The sequence below is a fragment of the Puma concolor genome, chromosome D2 (genome assembly GCF_028749965.1).
Source record: "Puma concolor isolate L17-30 chromosome D2, mPumCon1.1.hap2, whole genome shotgun sequence".
Classification (NCBI taxonomy): domain Eukaryota; kingdom Metazoa; phylum Chordata; class Mammalia; order Carnivora; family Felidae; genus Puma; species Puma concolor.
The window spans coordinates 48,527,752-48,552,720 of NC_141677.1; the positions used below are offsets into that span (position 1 = coordinate 48,527,752).

General features: G+C 38.0%; 1 protein-coding gene across 7 annotated transcripts in view; it reads right to left on the reverse strand.

Moving 5' to 3' along the window:
• Positions 1-2,783: 2,783 nt before the first annotated feature.
• Positions 2,784-24,969, reverse strand: part of PARG (poly(ADP-ribose) glycohydrolase) — a 134,575-nt gene continuing 112,389 nt past the window's right edge. For 5 of the 7 annotated variants that reach the window (XM_086680265.1, XM_086680264.1, XM_086680260.1 and 2 more), the window contains 3 exons: positions 23,064-23,169; positions 7,190-7,318; positions 2,784-6,505 (listed from right to left, as the gene is read on the reverse strand). In XM_086680265.1, the coding sequence (XP_086536391.1) occupies positions 6,351-6,505; positions 7,190-7,318; positions 23,064-23,169 (390 nt within the window). In that variant the 3' untranslated portion in view covers positions 2,784-6,350. The remainder of the gene's footprint in view (positions 6,506-7,189; positions 7,319-23,063; positions 23,170-24,969) is intronic. The other 2 variants (XM_086680263.1, XM_086680262.1) reach the window with 2 other exon arrangements.

A 24,969-nucleotide genomic window follows, 5' to 3' on the forward strand; every position in this document is an offset into this window, starting at 1 on the left:
CTAACACATTATCATCGCTGGTACTGGCTCAGTTTTTTCTGCGGTGTTTGGCTAGAGTAGAGCAGTTATTACATAAAAGTTTTTTGTCTTGTTAGGCTGCCCTTTTCCTGGTCCTTTGGCTACAGAGAGCAGGCTTTTCTTGGGCCTTTCTTTACTTGCACTAAGAATTTCCAGGGAACTCACTACTGTATCGTTCCTTGGTTCCAAGGACTCCCTTAGCCAGTCTTGTCTTCTCTTCCACCTTTCAGTGTCCTCTTATGTTTGTTTTATGTATCACATTCAGGGTTTACAGCTGTACTTAGCAGAAAGAAAAGGGAAAAGTCTGTCTACTCCATATTTTGGAATAAGAAGTCCTTTCTCTATTATTAGTGTCAGGATACTGTGGTAATTAATGTCTTTTAGAAACATTGATTTACAGATGAAACAATGTCTGGGATTAACTTAAAAATAATTTGGGGGTGGGTAATGGGTAGAGAGATAAAGTAAATGAGATTAGCTATGAATTGGTAATTGTTGAAGATGGATGATGTATGTATGGAGATTCATTACTCTATTTTATTTTTGTATATGTCTGAAATTCTCCTTAAAAAGAAAACCATTTCCTGACCACCCAGTCTAAGTCATATTATAGGCTCTTATCTATGCTCTCCAATACAGTATAAATGTGATAAGAAGGACCAGTCTATCTTGGTCATAATTACAGCTCCAAAGCTTAAAAGTGGCATAGAGTTGGCATTCAAATTACCATGTTTCCTCAAATATAAGATGCCACAGATGATAAAATACCTTTATTTTATGTATTATTAAAAAAACCCGGGGGCGCCTGGGTGGCGCAGTCGGTTAAGCGTCCGACTTCAGCCAGGTCACGATCTCGTGGTCCGTGAGTTCGAGCCCCGCGTCGGGCTCTGGGCTGATGGCTCAGAGCCTGGAGCCTGTTTCCGATTCTGTGTCTCCCTCTCTCTCTGCCCCTCCCCCATTCATGCTCTGTCTCTGTCCCAAAAATAAATAAACATTGAAAAAAAAATTAAAAAAAACCCACAAGTTAAATTATGACATAGCATCAATTTTTAAAAGTATTTGAATTTCAGATGCTACAGTGTGGGGGAAAATGCTCATTTTCTAATTAACGAAATATGGCATTTGTAGAATAAAGACTCAGTGAGGTCAAGATAATGATGAAAATGCTTTGCAAGTATTCAAGATGAGGGTATATTTCTGAAGGTTTAATCAATTTTGCAGTGAATATATTTCTTCCCAAATATTGAAAATTTATGTCCTAGTTTATAGGTTATGGTTACAAACTTGAACAGAAAATCCAACATTCTGACATGATGGTCTCCACCCTTTCACCACCAAGGATCCCTTTTATTATTTTATCCCCAAGGTCACCATATTTTGAAATATTTTGATTATCAAGTAAAACTCATCCGCTAAGCTAATTTTCTTCATTTTTCATAGATTAAATGTGTAGTATTCAAACGGAGGTGATATAATCTCAGCTAAAATAAAAGAAACTTGACCTTTTACCTACCCTACATGGACTCACTACAGGGAAAAGTACATTTCCATTAGGAAATCTACCTTTTAGTTTCCAGTGCTACTTTCTCAGAATCCAAGAACTGGTGGAACTGAGATGGCAGGTGCTGGATGGCAGCTCCTATATTAAGTCAAGAGAGGATACTAAGGTAGCCAGCCCATCTTAATGTTACACTATAAGTTAGCCCATTTGTTTACACATTTCTCTGACACAGGAAACTGTGTAAAGGAGTTCAATGCTACAGTGAACTGACATGGTGCAGGGTCTATTCAAGTTTCTAAATTGACAGCACAAAAATTCAATTGTTTTTTCTAGGATGAACTGGAACAGAGTAGTGAGAAGAAAATACAATTTGTGGAGTTTTAGATCACTTCCCCTTTGTGTGTCAGCTTAGATCTGAGTGCAGAGGGCAAGTCATTCATCTTTGCACCCTGAGTAGAAACTTCAGTGGATACTCACAGAAGACAGCTGTGTCTATGAATATGTGGATGGAAGGATGGTGGTCCTCAGAACCTTCAAGACATCTTCCCAGACCCTGATTTGAGCTCTCTTAGAAGATGGGAATTAGGAAAAGGGAATGTACCCCAGGAAACATTACCTTAGGAACCTGGAAGGGATGAAAAACTAATGCAGCCAGAATTCTCTTTACCTTTGGAAAGTTCCTCATGCCAGTGACTAACTCTACATTCTTAACACCTAATGTGGAATAACAAATCTATACGTAAAAATTTTCACCAAATGCCTAAGACACACTCTACTATTTTAAGAGACTCTTCTTTTTTTTAGTGTTTATTTTTGGGAGGAGAGCCACAGAGAGAGTGAGTGCAAGCGGGGGAGGGGCAGAAAGAGAGGGGAAACAGAGGATCTAAAGCAGGCTCCACGCTGACAGTAGAGAGACCAATGTGGGACTCGAACTCACAAACTGTGAGATCATGACCTGAGCCAAGGTCATATACTCAACTGACTGAGCCACCCAGCTGCCCCCAATTTTAAGAGATTCTTAATAACAGAGAAAAAACTGAGGGGTGATGGAGGGAGGTGGGAGGGGATGGGCTAGATGGGTAGTAAAGAGGGTATTTGTGATGAGCACTGGGTGTTGTATGGAAGTGATGAATCACTGAATTCTACTCCTAAAACCAATATTGCACTGTATGCGAACTAAAATTTAAATAAAAAAATAAAATAAGAGCATGCACATGAACATCTTAAATGTAGCATAATTATTTGAGAAAAAAGAGGTAGTAACAAGGGGGTCGGAATTTCTTTATTCTCATCCTACAAAAATCATGTAAACAATAGCACAGAGCTCTCCTTATTCCCAAGTTCAAAATCATCATTACATGGTAACCCTATATTTAAAATAAACAGTCAGGAAAAATAAAACCAGTTATCAGGCAAACACAGCAGTTTTGGATGTCTTGTATGGGAAACTTTCTCCTTTGGAGGTTCAGTAGATCTGTGTGGGAATCTGATGATGGGGGACAAAGGACACTCTGTCACAGGCACAGAGAACAGCGGTGGCTCAGTGGATTTTAGTAGTTTGTTCCAATAAGTATTCATTCGGACCCCCTTCCGGCCCCCAAACAAGAACAGGATTATATATTTGAACTCAAGTGCCAGCAATGGCTGGTCTTTCCCTTACCTCCAAAAACAACGGATTGGAGCAGATCCACAAGCCTGAAAGAAGAAAGTACAGGACTTCTAAACTTTACTTATCATTAAAGCAGACATACTAGGATTCAGGTTTTCCTTACATCAGAAAAAAGCCATAAACATGCAGCCACACAGATTGGAAAAAACCAAAAAAAACAAAACAAAACAAAACAAAAAAACAAAACAAAATAAAAAACAACCAAAAAAAAAAAAAAAAAAAAACAGGCGAGAATCTATACAACTGCTTCTCTTCCTGTTGAAGTTTTTAAGAACGCAACCCAGCTAATTTTTGCTCTATCGTATTCTTGCAGTGGGACAGCTTAATCAGTATTTGGTTTTCAATGCAATAAATATTGGTTAAACACCTGGCAAGGCAATCATGAAGCCTGGTTAGATCTCCTTTCAATCTCCCCTTTGAGTACCAATTTGGGTCTGCCTGCCCTTAATGTCACTTCAACCAGCAAGAAAAGAAATAATTCTCTCAGAGATATTTTAATGCACCCCACTGATAACGTCATTCATTATGAAGAATAACTTATAGTAGGAACTTGGTAGAGAACAACAGTGTCAGAGCCTTTGCTCAGTCAGGTCTCTGCCAGAGATGATAGAGTAAGTTTCCTTTCACAAAGAACTTCTGGAGGTTGAGATGATGGTATTCCCTAACCTCTGGGCATCTGTTAGTCCATTGGAAAAATGGGCTAAAATATGCAAAGCAACTAGCACAGTATGTTATTACATACAGTAATACATACAGGAGGTGCTCCATAAATGTTTCCTGGTCAACTATAAAGACTGAAATTTATTGAGTACCAACTATGTGCCAGACCCCACGAACACTTCTTTATATACAACTATTCCCTAATAAGTGCTAATAGCCCATTTTCTAGATGAGTTAAATAAGGCTCAAATATTAAGTTTATTTAGAGAATTAGCAAGATACATGGCTAACACTGGAACCTAGTTTGTCTGATTTAAAATCTCAAATTTTTTCCATGACTCCGCATTGCTTCCTTAAACTGTTACTTCATTTCAGTGAGCTAGACAGAAAGCATAAAGCAAGTGAGCTATATTAACAACATAAGAATTCTAAACTAAAAATACCATTTCATGCCTCAATAGATGAAAGGGAAGGTAAACAACATGAAGGAAACAATAAGCCCCTAATGAAAGAGAATAAAAAGGTGCAGTTAAATGTCTTAGAACAGACACACGTTAATTAGAAGTCTGATTTTTTTCCCTCTTTTTATAGAGGGCATTCCTCCTGCCTCAAAAAATGGACATTAGTTCTCTTTACGTTCCCTTTGATTAAACTGTCCCAGTCCCCGAATGTACTGGGACAGAGTGGGCAGGTCTTCTTCTTTGAAGGCCCTCAAAAGAGTGAGGCACAGGTAGATGGCCAAGTCACTAAGCCCATTCATCAATAAGAGTTGAGTCTTAGAGGCTATGTTCTGGAATATTAGGCTGGGTGGTCTTACCTGGATTTAATGATTTCTCTACCACATGAACCATCCTATACTGCTCCTGTATTGTTTTAAAGAACTGTTCACTTAGTCTTGGAGCTGGGTAAGAGGAAAATGATATGGAGACAGAAAAAAGAAATGAAATATAACTATGAATGCTTAAACAAAGCTCAGAATGGGTTGGGAAGGAAAGAGAAGACTTTAGCATCAGTAGAAATAAAGCCAGACACCTTGGATTTGGGGAGATGTTTAAAAATCTTAGTACCGTGGTAAAGAACTTCATTAATGACAAGTGGCTGCTGTCAGGTGCCAAATTCCGAATAAAAAGAGTTGCAGACATTGGCCACAGCCCCATATTTTCCTGCCAATACTGACACCAGGAGTTTGGACCATCTGCCAAAATTCCTTACTACTAGGATTGGACCTCCAATAGCGTTTTCTGACAGTTGACTATAAACTAGAACTTCAACAGTAATAGGTTAGAACTATTTTAGAAATATGAATAAGTGCTTTGTGATTAAACTCTACTCTCAAAACAGAATCGACTTTTATTGAAACCTCTGAAAGACATTATTATTTGTTTGCCACCAGCTTTAAATGGATACAACTGTAAATAAATGATTTTAAACAGAGCCCCTGATAAAGCCTAAACCTAATCATTTCCTATAATTCCAGTTTTATTTGGGTGTTATGTGCTTGCAAACAGACACACTTAAAGAACATATATTTATATACATATAAAATATAGATGATATGGGAGTTTCTGACAAATGATTTGTTAATGAAAATTTATTAACTATGTAATCATTGAATATCAGAGAAACTTTAATATATACAAATCGTGTGAGTTCTCAGTTCCTAAACTTTGGTTATATGAATATGCCTCAAGCACCAGAGAACAAACAATAATTCTAATTTGAAAAGAAAAAAAATCCCAAGTAACAAAAAAAGCCTTCAACTCCCTTTGTTCTTTTCTTTTTAAAACGCCATTTGGGGAAACTCTTTTATTCTACATTTCCTTCCATCTTGGTCAGTTTCCAAAAAACAGTATTAATAAAAATTGAACAGGGAAAAAAGTATAGACAAACCATTTTAGATAAAGGTGATGTCTCAAAAGAACTATATCTGGAAATTATTCTGTCTTAAATACAAAATCGTTTTGACCTAGGAGATTTACATTATGTAACATGTATAAAAAAATCCTCAACTCTTAATTTTCAAAATTCAAAAACTCGGGCAACACAATCTTAACAAGAGTTGGGGGTGAAAGGCTTACAGGGAGATCTTTAGCAAACCCAGTTAAAAAAGTTCTTGGTTTTCAACTTCTTCCCTGGCATCTGCTAGCTGCAGAGGCAATGTGCATAATATATAGGCATCAAAAGAGATCTGATGGACTGAGCACAACCCTTCATGGGATTTCACAGGAAATCTGATGGGCAAAAGAAAGAAAAGCTGAAGAATGAAGACTGAAATAGAAAAAAATGGAAACAAAATATATCTAAGCATACGTAAGTTAGGATGGAGGGGGCTTACATGTACAAACTGACAACTGCATATGTGTGGAAGGGACTGCATCCTTGCCCACAAACTGGATTATATACACATTTATATTAAATTAAGTCAGTTCGTATATTACACCTGACAATTCAAACAGGATGTTTCTGGTGAGAGGTGGAAGGAGGTTCTATTTACTCAGTTCCTCAGGCCCCAGTCCTCTGTCCTGGCTGGCTGGTGGTATCTGTACAGGACTCCACAGCATGGTATATGAATGGATAAAGCTTGACGTCTGGTCCGGGGGTCGAACAGTTTCTGCATTCTTCATTGTAATACCGTAGCAAGAGCTTATACACTTCTCCTGGAAAGTAAAGGCCAGACCAAAACCCCCATTAAGGTACAAAGATGGATAGAACTACTAAAGAGCACTCTAGTTTTCTCTTAATCTAAAAAACATATGCTCATTTTTGGCTTTTGAAAATAGAGTATGAATTTCATATGCCTGGAAGGCTTTCCTGACATAAAGTTAAAAAGAACAACAACACATAAGTACCTTAAAGAAACTACTTATTAGTTCATGATTACAACAGGCTATACATGGTATAGGTATATGTGGTATTTGGCCACTTATCATTTTGGGAGTTTGTGGCAACTTTACTTCTACACTCAGCTCCCAGGGTAGCAAGGCCTTTCAGGTCCAGCTGAAATACAGAAATGAGCATGCTGTTATGTCTGATAAGTATGACTCAGAGTGAGACCTCTTAGACCTAGACTTACCTTCCTACAGTATCCCTCTTTTAGTTTTCTATATGCATAAAAGTAAAAATGGATACTAAGCACCGGTTTCTTGGCCTTATTTTAATAAGCTGACATACTCATTCAAGATTGCAGATGAAACTTTGCCAGAAAAGGATTCTGCAGACGTTGCCCATCTAAGACTTTGTCTGCCTTTCTCAAAGTCATACTTTTATTTTTTCTTATCCACTTATCCTGGATGGTGGACAATCTATCTAGACACCAAGTGTCAAGACTATCTCCTACTTACCAACGGTTAGTTTCCTTTCAGTAAGGAAAGTGTGCATGTTGTAAATGTCTCTCATCAATTCTGAGTCCCCAAAGGTGAAATAAACCACATCTCGCTCAGCTACAGCAGCTGCCATTATCTGTATTAAGGCTGTAGCAAAGAGAAAAAAACACAGCTATGTTATGACACTTTCCACCAAGACACATTTAGTTCTTTCAACCAGCTAAATTATAGCTAGTGTCCCATAGCTTTATCCTGAATTAAAGATTTATAAACCTAATATAATATACACATTATTAGAAATGGCAAATACAGATGGGTATAAATCATCTATCATGTGACTTTTCAGATATGCTGCTGAGAATATCATGAAGCCACAGGATTCCCACACAAGCACCTTTGTGGGGAAATAAATAAGGGAAGGTGCATCTAAGGCAGCACAATCAAGGCACTAAGTTGGTTGTATTTTTTTTTCTTCTTATGTTAATCTGGAACTAAACTTTTTGTTTCCTGGCTTGATTTATTTTGTCTTATTACATAGTCACCAGTCTTTTGTATCAGATGAGTCTCTGTGAATTTTCCTGACCAATGCACTTGGGAGGTTCTAATGCTCTCATTAACCCTATAGCAAGCATTCTCAAAATGGGTTAGAGAGCACACCCTCATCCCTCCTGCACTCCCAATTACTACAGCAGAGAGGGAATGTTCCTGAAAACATTGAACAGTAACTCTAGTTACTGCTGGAATGGGACATTCATTGAGAACCACTGTCCCTAGGAATCAGAGTTATAAATCACTGAGCCTGAAATATATTCCTAAAAATTAATTTCCTTTATTACCTTAATCTCAATAGACAAAATTTATTTTTCATTTAAAAAATTTTGAAGACTTTACTAATTTTAATTCCAGTATATTTAACAGATAGCATACAATATAGTGATTCATCAGTTCCATATATTACTCACTGTTCATCAAGATAAGTGTACTCTTGGGGTACCTGGGTGACTCAGTTAAGCGTCCAACTCTCTTTTTAAAAAATTTTTTTAATGTTTATTTTAGAGAGAGAGAGAGAGAGAGAGAGAGAGCGAGCAGAGAGGAGAGGGAGACACAGAATCTGAAACAGGCTCCAGGCTCTGAGCTGTCAGCACAGCTGAGCCACCCAGGCACCCCTAATCATCCAACTCTTGATATTAACTCAGGTTGTAATCTTGTGGTTATGAAATCAAGCCCCGCACTGGGATCCACTCTGAACTTGGGAGTCTGCTCAGGACTCTCTCTCTCCCATTCCCTCTACCTGTCCCTGACTCGCACTTTCTCTCAAAATAAATAAACTTTTGAAAAAAAAGAGGGGAGCCTGGGTGGCTCAGTCAGTTAAGTGTCCACCTCTTGATTTCGGCTCAGGTCATGATCTCGCGGTTTGTGAGACTGAGCCCCACATCAGGCTCTGTGCTGACAGCGGCATAGCCTGCTTGGGATTCTCTCTCTCTTAAAATAAATAAACTTAAGAAAAGAAAGATAACTGTACTCTTAATCCCCTTCACCTATTTCACCCAACCTCCTCCCACTACCCCTCTGATAACAATCAGTTTATCCTCTATAATTAAGAGTCTGTGTTTTGGTTTGTCCCTTTTTTCCTCTTTGTTTTATTTCTTAAATTCCACATAAGAGTGAAATTATATGATATCTGTCTTTCTTGACTGGCTTATTTTGCTTAGCATTATACTCTATAGATCCAACCATGTTGCTGCAAATAGCAACATTTCATTCTTTTTATTTAATGGCTGAATAATATTATAAATATATACATACATACACATACATATACATCTTCTTTACCTAGGATACTTGGGCTGTTTCCATAGTTTGGCTATTATAAATAATGCTGCAAAAAACATAGGGATGCATATATACCTTTGAATTAGTGCTTCCGTATTTTTTGGGTAAATAACCAGTACTGTAATCACTGGATCGTAAGGTAGTTCTATTTTTAATTTTTTGAGGAACCTCCATACTGTCTTCCACAGTGCCCATACTAGTTTGCGTTCCCACCAACAGTGCATGAGGGTTCCTTTTCCTCCACATTTTCACCAACACTTGTTTGTTTTTTATTTTAGCTATTCAGACAGATGTGAGGTGATATCTCACTGTGGTTTTTATTTGTGTTTCCCTGATGATGGGTAATGTTGAGCATCTTTTTATGTGTCTTTTGGCCATCTGAAGGTCTTTGGAGAAACGTCAATAGACAAAATGTATTTTAAATAACAGTAAAACTGAATATAGGTATAATAAATGCTTTTCACAAGTTACATATTTTTTCCTTCATAAAAGGGGAGATGGGAATCAAACTAAAACATTTTGGAAAACAACTTCTGTAGTTTTGATTTTTGAGAGTATGTTAAAATTCTTATATTCAAAAAAAATTAAAACAATAGGAATGGGAATGGAAAGAAGCCTATAACTGTAAACAAACAAAAACAAATTAGCCTCATTTTATTTCAAAAGAATAACATAACTTCACTGAAGGGAAAAGAAAAAGGAAAGGATGGAAAAAAGAAATAACTAATCCAAGTAACTTATGAACATAATATATGACTAATATACTGTCAGTCTTGGGCAAGGAGAAAAGAATTACAAACAAATCCCAATTCTTTTTACTAGGTTTGCTTACCATAGTAGTTCAAGCAAAACAATTTTGAAACTAGTTTTGAATATATTACAGGATTGAGCAAATGAGTAAATGTGTTGATAGTGTTGGGAGCTGGGGTCCTTACCATGACAGAGGGGACACACAGACATGGAATATGGGAAGACAAAAGTAACTGTGGAGATGGATTGAAACAGAAGGCACTACTGTGTACTCACAGACTTGCAAAATACATACATTTGTGTGTGTGTATGTGTGTGTGCATTCTTAGCCTTGTCTGCTAAAATGCTTTAAAAGAAGACACCCCAGTGGCAATGAGCACATCTAGTGCCCAGATATTGATCTCTAATACCATTCCCCTTTAATTTTTTTAATATTTATTTTTGAGAGAGAGAGAGAGAGCGAGCACGCATGACTTGGGGGGGTGGATCAGAGACAGAGAGGAAGACACAGAATCTGACACAGACTCCACGTTCTGAGCTGTCAGCACAGAGCCCGATGCAGTGCTTGAAATTATGAACCACAAGATCATGACCTGAGCTGAAGTTGGATGCTTAACAGACTGAGCCAGCCAGGCACCCCTTTAAAAGAAGACAGCCCAGCAGCATTGAGCACATCTAGTGCCCAGATCTTTGTCTCTAATACATTCCCCCTTTAAAGGAGCTGGATTCTTCAGGGAAATGCCTGATTCCATGGTTAGGACAGGATAGGTACAAGATAAGCCCAGGATATTTTGTTGTACCAGAAAGTAAAGAAAGTGATCAGGATACAGGAGTCAGTTTGAAGGAGTTCCCACCAGGGGCGCCTGGGTGGCGCAGTCGGTTAAGCGTCCGACTTCAGCCAGGTCACGATCTCACGGTCCGTGAGTTCGAGCCCCGCGTCGGGCTCTGGGGTGATGGCTCAGAGCCTGGAGCCTGTTTCCGATTCTGTATCTCCCTCTCTCTCTGCCCCTCCCCCGTTCATGCTCCGTCTCTCTCTGTCCCAAAAATAAATAAACGTTGAAGGAGTTCCCACCAGCCAAATCTGGACAAGTTAGGCACCAAAATATTAAGTATAGTAAATAAATTGCAAACCACTGAAAAAGTATGAATTCTTGAGTCCACATATAATAAATAGATAATATATAATAAATAAATGGAGAAAAAGAATGAGGGGCTCTTGCTCACTGGAGAACGTCAAAGATTAAATGGTAAGCATGGAGGAAGTGATATGATAGCACAGGATAATCCTCCTTTGCAACCATCATGGTAAAGATTGAATCAGGCAAAAATCAGTAAAGAATACCAAATCTAATGGAAATTTTGTCTTAAAGCGTCTTCCCACAAATTGCTTATTAGCTACAAGGGAGAGGAAAAAACTCAGTATCTGTACAGTGGAGAAATCAGACAACACCTTGACTGGGTAATCAAAAATAGCATCACCAATGGGGTCAGATGGCCATCAGGTGCCTCTATCACCTATGCAGTGCTCTGACTGAGAATGTATAACCTCAACCTAATTATGAGGAAACAGCAAACTCTTTATTTTTTATTCTTTAATTCTTTTATTCTTTAAATATGTCAATGTCATAAAAGACAAAGAAAGGCTGTAGAAATACTCCGAATTCAAAAAGAGGCTAAAAGACATGACAACTGAAGGCAATACCTGACCCTGGACCCTGTATTGGAGGGAAAGAAGGATATAAAGGGTTTTTACGAGGGCACCTGACAGAATTGGAACATAGATGACAGAGTAGATAAAAATATTCTATCAATGTTCATTTATGAGTTTAATAACTGTAATGTGTTTATATAAGAAAATATTTTATTCTTAGGAAACACACACTGAAGAATTTAGGAAAAGGAGCATAAAGTACATAAATAAGCGCAAATGGTTAAGAAAAATTATGCATGTGTTCATATATATAAACGTCCATATATGTACACACACACACAGGGGTATTTATTTTTCCTTTAGTAACTTTGTAAATATGAAACTATGTTCAAATAAAAAGTTTTAAGAATTATGTAAGAAGGAAAAATATATTTAAGTTGAACTAGTAAACTTGACATAGTTGAGTATTCCCAAATTTGGGAAAGAATCTAAGACTTTATAATACACGTGAGATTCTAAAACACCAAAGTATTTCCTAATTTCCAAACTAATATTTATTGAGTATCCACAATGTGAGGTACCATTACTAGGCCTCATTAATCTTGGAGTATTGAAAGTAATTAATCTCAAATAGAGATAAGTTTTAATTAAAACTACTCAACCAATTTATGCATATGTTAAAGCTTCGGTACACTCAATTTTAAAAGGTTCCTAATTAACCTAAACTACATATAAAAATGGAAAAATGAATTGTCATTTTCCTCTACCATGAAGTACCATGTCTTACCTTCTAGTTTGAATGAAAATTTGGCTTTAAGTATTTCCTATTTAAAAAAAGAGAGAGAGATCCAAAGAAAAACACTTCTAGTCTTATTTTCTCCTTATATACAGAAATACTAGATCACTGGTCATTTGACCCTTAAGAAAATGAAATATGAACAAAAAAACTTTCACAATTTATCTCCGTATAGAATTTATTTTAAAAATGCTGGAGCTAAGCTTGACAGAGCTACAAAAAAAAAGGCCAGATCATGGGGTGCCTGGGTGGCTCAGTCGGTTGAGCGTCCGACTTCGGCTCAGGTCATGATCTCACAGCTCGTGAGTTTGAGCCCCGTTTCAGGCTCTATGCTGTCAGCTCAGAGCATGGAGCCTGCTTCAGATTCTGTGTCTCCCTCTCTCTCTGCCCCTAACCTACTCACATTCTGTCTCTGTCTCTCTCAAAAATAAATAAACATTAAAAAAAATAAAAAAAAATAAAAAGGCCAGATTTTAATAAGAGAAACCAATTCTCACCACATTTTTGGTTTCACATCCATTTCTATTTGGGTACACACTGCAATCTGAGCATGTGCCAGACAGTTTGGGACTACAGACTGGAGACCTGAGTTCAGTCCTTACCCATCTGCTAGCTATCTAGGATCTATGACTTTGGTCAACTCACTTAACTCCCTTGCCTGCATTTTTCCCCAGCTATGCTATGAAGGAGTTAGATCAGACGATCCCTAAAGACTCTTTCAGAGTGTAGAATTCCATAATCCCTGCTATAATTTTTCTCCTTGCACTGGATATTAGACTATAAATACACAAGTGAAATTTTCAGAAATATAATCTTGACTGTATATATCAGTAATCACTAACAAAAGATAATTTTAAACAGAACTGTTTTCAGACCTTATTATGTACAACATCCTCAGGAACTTTGCAAATCTAAATAATTAAGTCTCATGATTTAGGTGAATTCTCTTGCATCACAAGTTAGATGAGAATAAATCACAAATCTAATAGGGTATGTGGACTGATTCCAAGTATGTTATAAAAGCATCAAATTCTAACTTCAAGCACAACTAGGTGCCAAAATAATCACTTAAATTAACCTGCAGGGAGCTGGGTTTTAATTTTCTTTTTGGCATCAATGTTAAGCTATGAAGAAAATTCAAATAAATATAAATGACATCAAAAAGCAATTCATAAGGTCCTCTTGCAACAAATGAACCAAACCAAAAATGAGTAAAATGATGGATATGCATACCACAGGTGTGGTTTGAGGCCATCAGCATGTAATATTAGTAACAACTGCTACCACCAAGTTCTTAAACATGCTGAATGGTTCTAGAAGCTTTAAAAAGCACAAACTCAAGACTTACAAGAATTAACTCAGTTAATCCTTACAAAAACTGAATAAGGTAAATGTAAGTATTACGTCCATTTTGAAAATAAGGCAATATAGGTATCAAAAGGTTTAAGCAGTTTGTCTAGGGTCACAGACCAAAAAGCAGTGGATCTGAGGGTTGAACCCTGGCAGTCTTGACTCAGACGCACTCCCTCAACCCCTACTCTGCAAACCTGTCATGTCAAGTCATTCTGCTCTACTCCAAGCAACATACCATGTGCCAGTCCGAAGAATTTCCTCATGTTGTTTACATTATTTAAATGCATGCTGGCAAATAAACCAAATAGTATAGATTTGAAAGTGTTGCTGATGTTTTTCTAATGAAACCCAAGGTGTTTTTTGTGCTCTCACACCCAGTTACGCTGAAAGCTCACGGCTTTTTGCTCACTCTTCTCAGCCAACTCTTATTCTGTAGTTGGGGTCTTGTTCTCTGGCTACTGTTTTTAATCAACATCACCGGCAACTTCCACCTCCCCCCCCCCACGTGAATATTACTAAAGGCCCCATCGTTGATCCTTCCACCTGCTTTAAATGCACTCTCTCGGGGTGCCTGGGTGGCTCAGTCGGTTAAGCGTCCGACTTCAGCTGAGGTCACGATCTCGCGGTCCATGAGTTCGAGCCCTGCATCGGGCTCTGGGCTGATGGCTCAGAGCCTGGAGCCTGCTTCCGATTCTGTGTCTCCCTCTCTTTCTGCCCCTCCCCTGTTCATGCTCTGTCTCTCTCTGTCTCAAAAATAAATAAAAACGTTAAAAAAAAATTAAAAAAAAAAATAAATGCACTCTCTCTTCAAGAATTCAACCATCTCTAGAATGGCAAATCCCAAATCCAGATCCAGATCCAGAATTTGTGGCCAATGAAGATTAAACAGCAAGAGTGCAGACACTGGGCTCTAGGGCATCAACCCTGGTTTGTAGCCTAACATTGCTGCATGCTATCCTTGTGACATTGGGCTACTTACCTCTCTCTGCCTTGACTATCTCACCTATAAAGATAAAAATAAAGATTACCTAATACATTGTTATGAGCTAATATATGTAAGGAAAGCACTTAGTATAACAATTTCTGGAACATAGAATGTTTGTAGACATTCTCAACTAACAACAACGATACAACAACAACATACTGGTTTTTCCGAAAGGCTAAACGTGAATTTTGATTCTGACTCCTACTAGGTCTCTCTTTGGGCTTTTTTACTAGCCTCTTTTTGAACCTTGGTTTCCTTATCTTAAAAATGCGGCTACAAATTGAAGGGTAATCATGCAAACTAAAGGAGAGAATGTAGTCTTTCTTAAACATGGCTGATCATCAGTATCTCCCAGACAGTTAAAATTTCCCAAAGCCATTTCCCAGATCCACTAACTAAGTGGCATCTCTGAGGTGCTGATGACAACCATTCTACTCACTCTAGACACCTTGAATGCATTATCATGTACAAGACCCCATTCTAGACACTGGGCCCACAGAAGAAGACAATGTAGAAGTGTTAAGAAAGGAATATTCTTATTCAAGTGTGTAAGAGCAAAAGGCTGAGAAAGAAATGGAGTGTGGTGTGTTCTGACAGAAGGAAGCAAGGTGATAAGAAGCCTGTGGTAAGAAAAACTGAACTGAACTGGCCCATATTTCTATTCTAACCTTCCATTTTTTTATTGACAGTCACCTCTTCCCCAGTTCTACAAACAGACCTCCCACAAACCCCAGCCAGAGGGATAGGCTGGGTCAATGATAGCATGGTAGAAAATGATTTCTCAGAACTGTCCAGGTTCCTATCTTTTCTAGATCAATGATTTTTCTGGAGTTTAGCTATCTTGATTCCAAAATAGCAAAACAACCAGTAAACACATTATTTAAGTTTGGTGTCAATGGGATATAAGGTATGAAGGAAAATAAATTTACAAAAAGTTTCTATAATTTCAGAGAAATTTTCATTTAATATAAATATGCAATAAAAATCAACTGAGGGGCACCTGGGTGGCTTAGTCGGTTAGGCGTCTGACTTCGGCTCAGGTAATGATCTCACGGCTTATGGGTTTGAGCCCTGCATCAGGCTCTGTGCTGATAGCTCGGAGCCTGGAGCCTGGAGCCTGCTTCAGATTCTGTGTCTCCCTCTCTCTCTCTGCCTCTCCCCGGCTTGTGTTCTCTCTCTCTCAATAATAAATAAACTTAAAAAAATAAAAAATAAATCAACTGAAAAACTTCTGAATCTCACTGGGCATGTGTCCAGTGTTTACTGACTTGCTGACTACAAGGATTTGGTTCAAGAGATAGGAAAGTGATCTAAGTTGGCCCAATTTTTAAATGGAGGAGTTCTCCTTTCCACTAGGGTCACTCAGTTGCAGTACTGTAAACCTGGAACTGTTTGGTCTCCAGCTCCTGCCATGGAGAGATAACCAATGGAAATAGAAGAGAATGAAGCTATCATCTTCAGAGAAGCAGGCATTGGAGAAACCAACACACAAGAGGAAGTGTCTGATCCTAGGATCCAGTAATCCCTGAGGCCAAATCTACCCAGTCTTTCTCTGCCATCTCAGTAGACAGTGGCCATTCAGGCTTAGTGATTAGGTAGATTAGCATATCTTAAAACTAAAGAATCCTAATACAGAACTTGGTTGCAGTGTTGGCAGTTGGGTACAGGTAGGACAGGAAGGAGGATCTTTGTGGAATAGTTAACACTAGAGTGCTGTCTTTTTTTTTTTTTTAATGTTTATTTATTTTTGAGAGAGACAGAGACAGAATGCGAGTAGGGAAGGGGCAGAGAGAGAGGGGGGGCAGAGAATCCGAAGCAGGCTCCAGGCTCTGAGCTGTCAGCACACGGGGCTCAAACCCACAAGCTGTGAGATCATGACCTGAGCCGAAGTCAGACGCTCACCCAACTAAGCTACCCAGGTGCCCCAGTCTTTTTTTTTTTCATTTTAAATATTTATTCATTTTTGTGAGATGGAGAGAGACAGCGCTACCAGGGGAGGGGCAGAGAGAGGGAGACACAGAATCTGAAGCAGGCTCCAGGCTCCAAGCTGTCAGCCCAGACCCTGATGCAGGGTTTGAACCCACGAACCTCGAGATCATGACCTGAGCCGAAGTCGGACACTTAACCGACTGAGCCACTCAAGCACCCCTAGAGTGCAGTCTTAAAGGAATACAGGGAATTAGGCAGATGCTAACAGGCAATTTCAGAAGAATGTGCAAAACCCTAGATTAATGAAAGGCATACAGGGTTGTTGAATAAATTTGTTAAAGAGAAATTCCTTGAGCATATTTTATTTGCAAATCACTTTTAGGTAGCTAAGGTAGGGAATGGGTATGGAAAAGAAAATACACAGGAGTACAACATCAAGATACCTTTAATTACAGTAAACTAGCAAAGGCATAATTTTCTCAAGTCAGGTAACACAGTATGGAGAGATGTAAAAAATAAACATTGAAGGAACTGGAAGGAGGAATTGACAAAAACATAATAGAACTTTAGAGTACCACTCAATACCTTCACAAAGCAAGCAGACAAAAGTAGAGGGCTACAGGGTCTGAGCTAATAAATATAGAATCTCATAGACATAGAATAAGTTCTACATCATTCAGAGACATCTTTTCATGTACCAATATAGCATCTACAACTGTTATGCCACCAAGAGTAGCTCCAAAAAAAAATTTTTTTTTAAATAATAGGTAAAAGAGGGGAGCCTGGGTGGCTCAGTTAGTTAAGCATCCAACTTCAGCTCAGGTTATGATCTCGCAGTTCATGGGTTCGAGCCCCACGTCAGGCTCTGTGCTGACAGCTAGGGGCCGGGAGCCTGCTTTGGATTCTGTGTCTCCCTCTCTCTCTGCCCCTCCCCCAACTCATGCTCCGTCTCTCTCTCTATCTCAAAAATTAATTTTTTTTAAAAAAAGAGGTAAAGAAACCATTTTATTTTTAAACCAACCATTTCAAAATGGTTTTAAATTATCTCCTAAAAATCTCATGGATATCTGGTGGCACCCTTAGAGCAGAAGCCCACTTCAGTCTCTAACTGAGATGGGATGAATAAAGCCACAAAAAGAACCTACTTCTAACAATGAAAAAATGCCAAGTAACCTACAGAATCTTACACTCTTCCTGAGTCTACGAGAGAGCTGTGTTGTTGCAAGGCAATCAAAGTATGACAACCCCCTCCAAGAACATACAAACTATGATCTTTGAAAGAGCACAGGAGACAGAGGTAAGCACCATACAAATGGGTAAGAATAAAACAGCTAAAACTTTAACATAAAATTTAAAAGCCAAGTGTAGACTGGGGGGTTACTTTGGAATAATCAGGAGCCCGAGAAATAGAGAGTTCACACTCACTCAAAAGCTCTTTTTCATAGGCTTCCACAGGGTGCTCAGAAAGGTGAAGGGCCAGGAGGAGGACAGAGAGAGCCCACATGGTAGCACAGGCACACAGGAGATGACTGGCTGCTGGTGGGTGACAGGCACCAAACCCCTCCCTCTTCCCCATGTCCCTTCTTTTCTACCCTCTAGTTCTAGGGACATGGGCTGCTTTGGGGCAGAAAGTTGTTAGTAAATGTCTGTTGAATGAATGAATATATGAAAAATATTATCTTAACAGTTGTCAGCAGAATGTATAATGAAAACAGTTCAAAATCAAATTGGTGTAAATTGCAATCCTCCTGTATAGTTAGGCAGAAAGCATATTAACAAATATTTAGTCTTATTGCTAATAAAAGAAATAGAAGTTTAAGGATCTGCATATGCCCATGTTTGCTCTCCATGGTTTTTTTAAAAACTATCCTTCCTTCCTTCTTTCTCTATTAAGGTAGGGATAAGCATCTGATGGCTCAAAGAGTCTTCCTGAAAGGTTTGTTAAGACCTAGGGACAGATAAAGATGGCCAGTCAAGAAAAAGTTAATATTGGCTGTGTCTTTATCTGCTCTCAAAGGGTTTTAGCTTTCCAACTTTTCCAACCTTGTATCATCTCTCAATACTCTCAAGTGGACCATAGCTTCTTGATTCCTTTCTATGCACCTGCTCTACCTCCCTAATACCAGGTCATTAGCAAACATCTCTTTATTGGTACTCTCTTCTTTTGGAGATTCATCTAGGATTTAAATGCCCGCTTTGCCCATGTCTACTATGTGACTGATGAGAAAGTGAGCTTATAAAAGAGGAGTTTATAATGTCTTGATGGCTGTTTTTCTTAACTGAGATATAACTGCCATATAAAATTATGTAAGTTTTCAAATATACACTATGATGATTTGGTATTTGTACATATTAAGAAATGATTATCACAATAAGTATGGTTAACACCCATCACCACACAGTTACAAGATTATTCTTACTTGTGATGAGAACTTTCAACATCTACTCTTTAAGCAATTTTCCAATATGCAATACAGTTATTACTAATTATAGTCACAATGTTATACATTATATACCCATGATTTATTCATTTTATAACTGGATGTTTGTACATTCTAATCCCTTTCACCCATTTCACCCACCCCCATACCCCACCTCTGGAAACCACCAATCTGTTCTCTGTATCTATGAGCTAGGTGTTTTGTTTTTGTTTTTAATATTCCACATAAAAGTGAGATATACACTATTTGCCTTTTTCTCTCTCACTTATTTCACTTAACATAAAAATGCCTTCAAGGTCTATCCATGTCGTCAGAGAATTTTTTACTAAGACTTTTTGTTACAGAAACAATATAAGCTTAAAACAGAAAAGTACAAATTAAAAAAAAAATCTATATCACTCACCTAGAGACAACCATAGCTAATCTTTGCACATAAACAGATGAACACAGAGAATCTCAAATTTGTAATATTTTATATTTATCATTTGATTTTCAGAATTGTTTATAATACATATACTATGTATTTCCCCCATTCGGCAGTATTCTAAAAACATACTTCCATGTCGGCAGTTGTATTTCTGCAATAGTTCCAATGTTTACATAATATTTCATTACATAGATGTATCACAGTATCTTTCTTTTCAAAATCAGTTTCAGTAAACAATTCCCCACTAAAGGATAAATAACTACTTCTAATTTTTATGATTATTCAAGTGAATGAAGGAGAGGGAATTGTCAAAAGGTCACTGTTAAGTTTAAATCTCAATAATGGGGAAAATGAACTATATAATGAAACTTTTTTTTTTTTTTTTAATTTTTTTTTTTCAACGTTTATTTATTTTTGGGACAGAGAGAGACAGAGCATGAACGGGGGAGGGGCAGAGAGAGAGGGAGACACAGAATCAGAAACAGGCTCCAGGCTCTGGGCCATCAGCCCAGAGCCTGACGTGGGGCTCGAACTCACGGACCGCGAGATCGTGACCTGGTTGAAGTTGGACGCTTAACCGACTGCGCCACCCAGGTGCCCCAATAATGAAACTCTTTGAATACTATGCTTGGTACTCACCAAGAGGAAACAAAACTGTAATCGGAGAAAAATATTTTTATGCCACAAAGAAAAGAAAGGAAAGGAAGACATTTATAAAGCTTCTCAAATTGTCCTTCACAAATGACCAAAGCTTATGGCAGACCTGGTTTTTTGGATTGATGATACGAATCTACTCATTCATTTTACTTCACAGAAAAACAGCAAAATCGTCTGCCATAAGATCAATAAGCCCAGAATGAAAAACAGGTTTCCTCAAATTGAGGATGATAAATAATTTCATAAAACCTAAAAATTCTTTCTTCTATAGATTTTCAAAACACTGAAAATAATAACATGCAGGTTTTGTTTCTGATTATGAAAAAAATGTGGGTGAAAGCCTTTAGAATGAAGGAAAAGATTTCTCTAAGCATGCCGCAAATATGTAAACACATAAAAATTAAGTCCATGTGACAACAACCCAACAGGCTGAAATAAATGAAAAAATACCTGCAACATAATATAACAATTAATGATATTTCTTTTTTTTTTTTAATTTTATTTTTAAGTAATCTCTACACCCAACATGGGGCTCGAACTCATGACCCCAAGGATCAAGAGTCCCATGCTCTTCTGACTGAACCAGCCAGATGCCCCAATATTTCCTAATATACAAAGAGTTATTACTATCCATTGAAAAGTCAAAACTATTTCCAAACAGCTAAATGGGCAGAAGAGTGAAAAAAACAATTCACAAAGCAAATAAAAATGGCCAATAAACATATAAAAACTGTTGAACCTCAGAGAAATTTTTAAAATTGAGGGGCGCCTGGGTGGCGCAGTCGGTTGAGCGTCCGACTTCAGCCAGGTCACGATCTCGCGTCCGTGAGTTCGAGCCCCGCGTCAGGCTCTGGGCTGATGGCTCAGAGCCTGGAGCCTGTTTCCGATTCTGTGTCTCCCTCTCTCTCTGCCCCTCCCCCGTTCATGCTCTATCTCTCTCTGTCCCAAAAATAAATAAACGTTGAAAATTGACAAAAATCCCTTGTTAGTGAGGATTCTTATGCAGGGAAGACAATAGAAATTGATATAACCTTTCAGAAGGATAACTTGCAACAAGTATCAAAATATAAAGTATATATGCCTTTGGGTTATTAATCTCACTTCTAGGAATTAATCCTAAGAAAATAATCATATATAACATATGTAATTATATACTGCAGTATTGCTTATAAGATTAAGAAAATAAACCAACTGTCTATAAAGGGAGAACCAGTGAAATAAATTATGGTAAGTAGAAATACATACAACAGAATACTATATAGCTATTAAAAATGTTGACAGTACATTTACATTTGTATGGTTTTCAAAAAGAAGAGGTCAGAGCATAGACTGGTGTTATGTTATTAATGTCAAATGGTTACACAGATTGTTAATAGGAATATCTGAAAAGATCATCGCCAAAAACGTTAACAATGAACTCTGATGATTTTTACACACTTCATAATATTTTTCTGGATTAAAAAAATAATAAATGTGACATTTTTACAAAAATAACATACTCATAAATAATGACAGACTCAACTATTTTATTCCCAGCGAGGTAGATTTTTATCTATATCTAGTTTGGCTATCAAGGCCAGTTGGCTGTTTTCTGTTTTATTTTATTACTTTATTAACTGTAGTATAACAAAGATTTTCAAAAACCTCGGAATTTCCTGCATGTCTTTGTTATGCTAAGGAGGACTCTGGGTGAGCCCCTACATAGCTACAGGATTGGGATTTTCAGCCACTGACTTCCAGCAAATGGAAGGAGAGTTGAAAGTGAGTTCAATAATGGGGCCAATGATTTAATCAACAATACCTATATAATGAGGCCCCAATAAAAACTTTGGACATCGGGATGCCAGGGTCATGAGTTCAAGCCCCATGCTGAGGTGTGCAGCCTACTTAAAAAACAAACAAGCAAAAACACTTTGGACATCAAAGGTCAGCGGAGCTTCTCGTTGGCGAACACACTGATGTATGAGGAGAGAGATGTGCCCTGACACCACAGCGAGAAGGCATGGAAGCTCTGTATTCCCTCACAGATCTCACCCTATGTGTATCCTTTATAATAAAATGTAGTAGCACCTTCCTGAGCTCTATGAGTCATTCTAGTAAATTATCAAATCTGAAGGAGCTTGTGGGAACCTCCTAGATTGGTAGCCAGTTGGTCAGAGATGTAGGTGGCCTGGGGACACCCTGCCCCCAGACTTGCAGCTAGAGTCTGAAGTAGAGGTGGTCTTATGGAGGACTTTGCCCTTAACCTGTGGAATTTGCACTAACTCCAGGTAGTTCATGCCAGGATTGTATTGCAGCACACCTAGTTGACGACAGACCAGTTGGGTTGACACAGAACAGTATCCTTCTTAAGTAATGATACAATACGATTTTCTACGACTGATACTTTTGAGAGTAAAGTAAATGTCATAATTTGGTAAATGGCCAGTAGCTTTGATCAGATTTTGTGATTTTTCTACCATAAACAATAAAATGTAAGAAATGTTTATCCTTCTTGGGTACCCAAGTGGCTCCTTATCTATGTTCTTCATGCAGCTCTCCCAAGCTGTACTCCCACATATGTGCACCTCTACTAAAGCATTCACTACTATATTGCATTTTCTATGCTTCTCTCTCATATGCCAAATTGTGAATTCCAAAGCAGGGACTACATTTTATTCACCTTTGCATTCTCAGAGTCTACCACAGTGCCTACAACATAGCAGATGCCTCACAAGTTTGGTGAATGAGTGAGTCAACGAAATTGCTCTATCAAAATCACTTCTGTGAAGGAAAGTGCTTAACGGGTACTTTGGTTTGAAACTTCATAGTCATTCTGGACTCTTCCATCCCTCTATTCAACTAAATACTGGTCTGGTAGACTAAAGAGATCTTTACAGGGAAATAGCAAATAAAAATAAGTATTCCTTTAAACACAATAAGGAAAAAGAGGATGGTGTCAAATACTGTTTTTCTCTTCAATCTTTGTGGTCTCTTATTGTATAAAACAGAACATTAGAAATCCAAGTTTGAAGGACTTTTTCTCTGTAGTCAAAATGCTTATCATTCTTACAACAACTTATTTACTTACCTTTTAATCTAGCATCACCGCCAAAGGCACCACAGCCCCAGTTTCCTGTGGCTACTGCAGAAAGATTCTCTGAAGAAACTCCAGGACGGAGAAATCCACAGTAAGCCTGCAGGATGAAAGAAACATCACAGTGTGTGAGTGACTAGACACTAACAGTATTTCTGACTGATGTACTAAGATCAGTGGCTATTACCAAGCTTATGCTCTATTTTTTCTTTTTCTTTTCTTTTTTTTTTTTTTTAGGGGCCAAACTAGAGGGAAAACAAGAAAATCCTGGGATTATAGAAGAGAGTAAGAAATGATCAATTCTAGTATTTATTTGTTTTCATGCTGGGCCAAAGCCCTTAAACCAATACAGACAAGTCTCAGTTTCTTTGTCTGATTCAAACAAATATAAATGAAAATATCAAAGGTATTTCAAGAACTGATGGGATTCCAATTACAAACTACCAGGATCTGAAGGGAGGAAAGACACTTAACATATAGCTTTATTTGAAGGCTTCTGAACACCATTTTTTCCATTAAGGTAAAGAGTTATCACCACTGTGCTTCCTTAACACTTGCTCTCTCAATTACTGGGACTTAAAGACTAGTAACTGTGTATGGGATTCCTATACCTGGTTATAAAATAATCTTTAAGGTCCCCTCTAGCTCCAAGATTCTCTGGTTTCAGCTCTGCTTTAAGCTAGAATATTTTTTTTTTTTTAATTTTTTTTTTCAACGTTTTTATTTATTTTTGGGACAGAGAGAGACAGAGCATGAATGGGGGAGGGGCAGAGAGAGAGGGAGACACAGAATCGGAAACAGGCTCCAGGCTCTGAGCCATCAGGCCAGAGCCTGACGCGGGGCTCGAACTCACGGACCGCGAGATCGTGACCTGGCTGAAGTCGGACGCTTAACCGACTGCGCCACCCAGGCGCCCCCCCTTAAGCTAGAATATTTTAACATTCGCTAGTCACTTTGAGAAAAGTATGATCTATCCTGAGGACACTGCCTAAGTCTTACTTAGAGGAACATTTAATTTTGTACATGAGAAGACTGCAGTTTAAGCCCCAAAGTTGTAGATTTCCATTTCTTTGCTGCCAGCCTAGTTGGTCTTTCTCAGTTTTCTGAAACTATCAGACTATATTAAGAGGTTTAATGTAATAGCAAAGCAAATCTCCCCTGGGTTCTCTAAAGTAGCAAACAAAGCCTAAAATATAGCTTATGTATAATAGTAAATAAAATAAAAAGAATGATCTGTGACAAATGTTCCTAGAGAAAAACCAAGGATAAAGAAAGATGCTTCCATGAAACCCACACATAGAAATATAGTAAATTGCTCTCTGAAGTTTCCACAAAGGTATAAAAATTTATTTTACACACTGTCTGGATAGATTAACAAGGCTATTCCTTCCACCCCCTCCTAGGCTGTAAATCCTGACAGATATTAATTATAAGTTGGTACCAGACCATTATTCAATGCTGTGGTACAGAGCTTACACTAGAACTCACAAATTACCTGTATAATCAGATGCACGGAGCTTCTGAAAATCTCTTTCAGATCAAAAATATCAAGAGCTCAGGTTTGTTTGGGGTTTTTTGCAGGTTCTTAAAAGACAGAGTCTCTGCCTTTATGCCAAAGGGGGAGAAAAGACTCTGTCAGAATACACATAACTTTGCCGCTTGCTTCCCTGTCAAACTCTCCTCAACAGGCCTACATGAATGAAGATGATGGTTTCTTAGCCTCCTGTTAGTGCCGCCTCTCTTTTACACTGTCAGAATGGCTTTAGTCTCTTCGTATTGCCATCTCTACATATCTGGGCTGACTCCTCTTTAATGAGCAAACATACCTTGGTGAAACCAGAGCCTAACAACAGAGAATTTGAAATATTTATATTATTAGAAGAATAGTCTAATGTAAAGT